The 3,869-nt window shown below is 37.3% G+C and overlaps 1 protein-coding gene and 1 long non-coding RNA gene across 2 annotated transcripts in view; one reads left to right on the forward strand and one right to left on the reverse strand.

Annotated features, from left to right (window-relative positions):
• The window catches only part of LOC109584271 (uncharacterized), a 6,011-nt gene that overhangs the window by 1,799 nt on the left and 343 nt on the right, over positions 1-3,869 (reverse strand). The window lies entirely within an intron of this gene.
• Positions 7-3,869, forward strand: part of LOC100640044 (ras-related protein Rab-22A-like) — a 5,090-nt gene continuing 1,227 nt past the window's right edge. The window contains exons 1-2 of the mRNA XM_003388613.3: positions 7-175; positions 228-307. Coding sequence (XP_003388661.1) covers positions 140-175; positions 228-307 — 116 coding nt within the window. The 5' untranslated portion in view covers positions 7-139. The remainder of the gene's footprint in view (positions 176-227; positions 308-3,869) is intronic.

The following is a 3,869-nucleotide window of genomic DNA, read 5'->3' on the forward strand; positions in this document are numbered from 1 at the left end:
TATACATGTATACATGTATTAGCCATCAGCTGATTAGGATTTCCAGAATAGTTCTGCGCATGCGCATTACTAAACCCCGCCCAAACCCGCTAAGAGGTGGGGTTGTTCGATCAGCAATTCCACAGATTCAGATTCAACAATGTCAGTGAGAGAAGTCAAAGTTTGCCTCTTAGGAGTAAGCCCTCTCCTCCTTCAATCTCTTAACTATCTCTCTCTATTGTTTGTAGGACGTTGGTGTTGGTAAAACCAGTCTCGTGGGACGCTTCGTTCATGATACTTTTAGTCAGAACATAACGACCACTCTAGGGTGAGTGAGTCTCTATTATACTCTAACAATAGCTCAATAACCCAATTACTGTATAAATACAATTACTGGTGCTACATATAATCCAATTGCAAGTCATTATGATATCCTGATACAGTAGTAATGGGTGTACATGTACATTGTGGATTTTGATTGAGTGGCTGAGGTCAGTTCAAAGCAACCAGAAGTGTTGTATGACAATTGTTTAATGTAAGAGTACAAGTACAGCAACACAAGTTAAGAGTGTTTGAGGTTAACAGACCTCAAAGAAAAGTTTTTGTTCTTGCCATTGTGTGCTACAGACCTTGTGATTGCAAAAAAATGTGAGCTGACCTTTATAGAGATTGGTCTTGTAAGCTCGTATTTAAACTACTAAATGACATAAAGTGGTATTGCTATTACATATTATATGCTCAAGCTAGTGCTGTAGTATTAATGCTTTTGATTGCTTAGAAAACTCAATTTCTCCTTCATTTTCAAGCTTTCATTTCTCTTACATTTTCAATGTATAAATTTAAACTATTGTTTCTGCAGCAGGGATTGGTGACTGTTCAGTTTGCAGTCATTATAATACAGTATAGTCATCATAATGCAGGCTTTATACATGTGCTATAGTATAATTTTGTATGCCTGATATTCTCCACTGTACAAGTAGAAATACATTGCACATTGTACATGCACAAGAAGTGTCGTTAGTTAGAATATTAATTCAACTGCCTTTAAGTCTGAGGATTTGTTTTGAATATACAAATCACTTTATTATTTTTATTATCATCACAAACTATAGTACATGCCAAATACTCTACAGCCAAATAGTTGTAATTCCAACCAAAATTAGTCGGTTTTTATTAAAATGTAGTATGTACTACAGTAGTATTATACTATATTGCTGGAAAGTTTTGTGGCGAAAAACTTCTGATTACAGGCAAAGCACAAGTTAGAGTTAGAGAGACTCCAAAGAGGAAAGGAGAGAGAACTAGCCGAGAATGATACTACGAAGTTTAAAACTGTGAATAAGCTGAGAACCACCGAACTACAGCCACGAAACTTCCCGGCTAGTTGTACAATATTGGATATTTAATTAAACTGTCTATAGACATCAGACACGCTCACTGATTTACACTGTCAGTGTGTCATGCACTATATGCATGTACATGTACTGTATATACTGGATGCTGTCAATGTTTGATAGTCCAGTGTCTTTATGTATTTATTCCAACTCGGCTTCTGTTTAAACATTTACAATAATTTTTTGTGGTACCTAATGGATGGTAACTATTATTACCCGAGCCCACGCGTAGGCGTGGAAGCGAGGGTAAAGCAGTCGTCCTGTCTGTGTGTGTGTGTTCGCTTGGCCTCCACTTTTGAGCTGACACTGCTTTCTTGTCTAGTCCTGGAGAGTCTTATAATCAACACTGGCTCTAGAAAAAGTTATTCTCTGTCTTGGGAATGCTATATTTTTCTTTTCCGTGGAGTAAGAAGCTGGCAAACTCGCCAAACGTAGGTCAGTTCCCCGACAACTCTTTCATAGTGTGAGCAAAAGAGCAACTGGGCAGATAAAACAATAAAGCAAAGCCTCATGTTTCATTAATATGAGAGGAATTGCTCTAATCATCTTCGTTTTAAAGATATGGTAGCCCAAAAATTCATACTTTTGTGAGTTTACACGAGGCTCTCTTCTCCCGAAGTAGCGGCCAGAGTCTTTAAACATCAGGGGCTCAATAGACGTTTGTATTGCAACAAATAGAGCCTAACAAATGTATGCTAAACTGTTTAAAAGTCGAGAAAAACTAAAGCTTTCTTCACCACTTAGAGCCATGTGCCACCATTACTGTGTGTGCGGGTGGAGCATGGCTTGATTGAGCCACACCTTCATTGCAGCCACACCTTTACATTGCTGCAGCAGTGCAGCAAGCATGCTGGATCTTCTTTGTCTAAAAAACAAAAAATTCACTGTCTCAAAACATTCACTAAGTTTTTACATGCTGAAGCTTCTTTTCAGTGTCAAAACTTTCACTAATTATTTTTCTCTTAATTTATTAAAATTGTTACACACAGACTGTAGCGAGGGTATGCACTTTAGTGCTCTCGTTTATTTAAGTGCTCAAAGGCAAACCTCTTGTATTTTAAGCAAAATAAATAGTCAAGTTATTAGCTCAATTTAGTTACATGTTTTTGTCAATACTTTTTACCTAATTTAATGAAGTAGTTTTATGCTACTCATTTCATTCTTTGTTAGGAACACAGTTATTGAAATTATTCAAGGATGCTAATTATGAAGATTCTGTTCGTTTGTTACCTTACATTGAAAACCTAAAACAGTTACGAGATGAAGTTACCATTAAAATTTCTCCTTTTGATGCGTATCCAGTAAAAGCTAGTTTACTTCATATGGCTTCATGGAATGGCTGGTTAGATGTTGCAGGTGATCTCATCACTAAATATGACTGTGATCCGGAAGAAAAAGATAGTAAGGGGAATACCTGTCTTCACTATGCTGCAATGGGCAATCATGTTGATGTGATGGTGTATTTCATTGAGGAGTTTTCCTGTGATCCAGTGGCTACTAATGAGGATGGAGACACTGTTCTTCATAAAGCAGCTTATTATGGATCACTTGATGTCATGAAAAATTTCAAATGTAACCCAAAATCTACTAACAAGAAAGATGAGACTCTTCTTCACTGTGCTGTCGAACATGTTGATATTCTAAAGTATCTTATTCATGAATGTAGTTGTGATCCAATGGCCAATACCTCTGATGGTAGGACACCACTTCACTATGCTGCTAATTATGGTCATTCTGCATCTGTTGAATTTTTGTTATCAACTGGCAAATGTGATCCTTTGGCTAAAGGTAAGGATGGGAAAACACCATTACGACTAGCTAAAGAGAGGCAGCAGAGAGGTGGCACTAATACTCTTCCTATCTTCAAGAAGTTTGGTAATATAAAATCATCTCATCCAATTGATTCATATGTTAACGTTTTCCTTGTGGGTAATCCTGGAGCTGGTAAAAGCACTCTTAGTCATGTCATCAATGACACAACTAGTTTTACTCTTCTTGGTTCATTTAGAAATGTTGGAGGGGTAGTGCCCTGTACTGCTGGCATCATTCCTTATAAACTACGACACAGGACACTGGGTAATATCATTCTTCATGATTTTGCTGGTCATTCAGAATACTACTCCAGTCACAGTGCTGTCATTGAAAATCTGTTACAAGGTTCTGGTGGTGTGTTCCTGATAGTAGTCAATATATTGGAGAAGGAAGCAGTCAAACAGCTTCATCAGTGGCTAACAGTTGTGAGAAATGAAGCACAGAAAGCTCTTAATCAATGCCATATTATAATAGTAGTTAGTCATATAGATAAGGTAAGTAATCCTGTTGAAAGGAAGAGAAAGGAAAAAATGCAGGATATTATTGTAAGGGAAAGGTGCGATAGTGTCTTCTTAGATTGTCGTAAGCTTGGTGGGAGTGGTGTGGATTCCTTCTTTAAAAAATTGTCTAGTGCCTGTGAATTCATTCGTAGTACAAGTAGAAGGAGTTCGAGTCTTTATGTCA

Source organism: Amphimedon queenslandica, unplaced genomic scaffold, assembly GCF_000090795.2.
Source record: "Amphimedon queenslandica unplaced genomic scaffold, v1.1 AMPQUscaffold_13226, whole genome shotgun sequence".
NCBI classification, from domain to species: Eukaryota; Metazoa; Porifera; class Demospongiae; order Haplosclerida; family Niphatidae; genus Amphimedon; species Amphimedon queenslandica.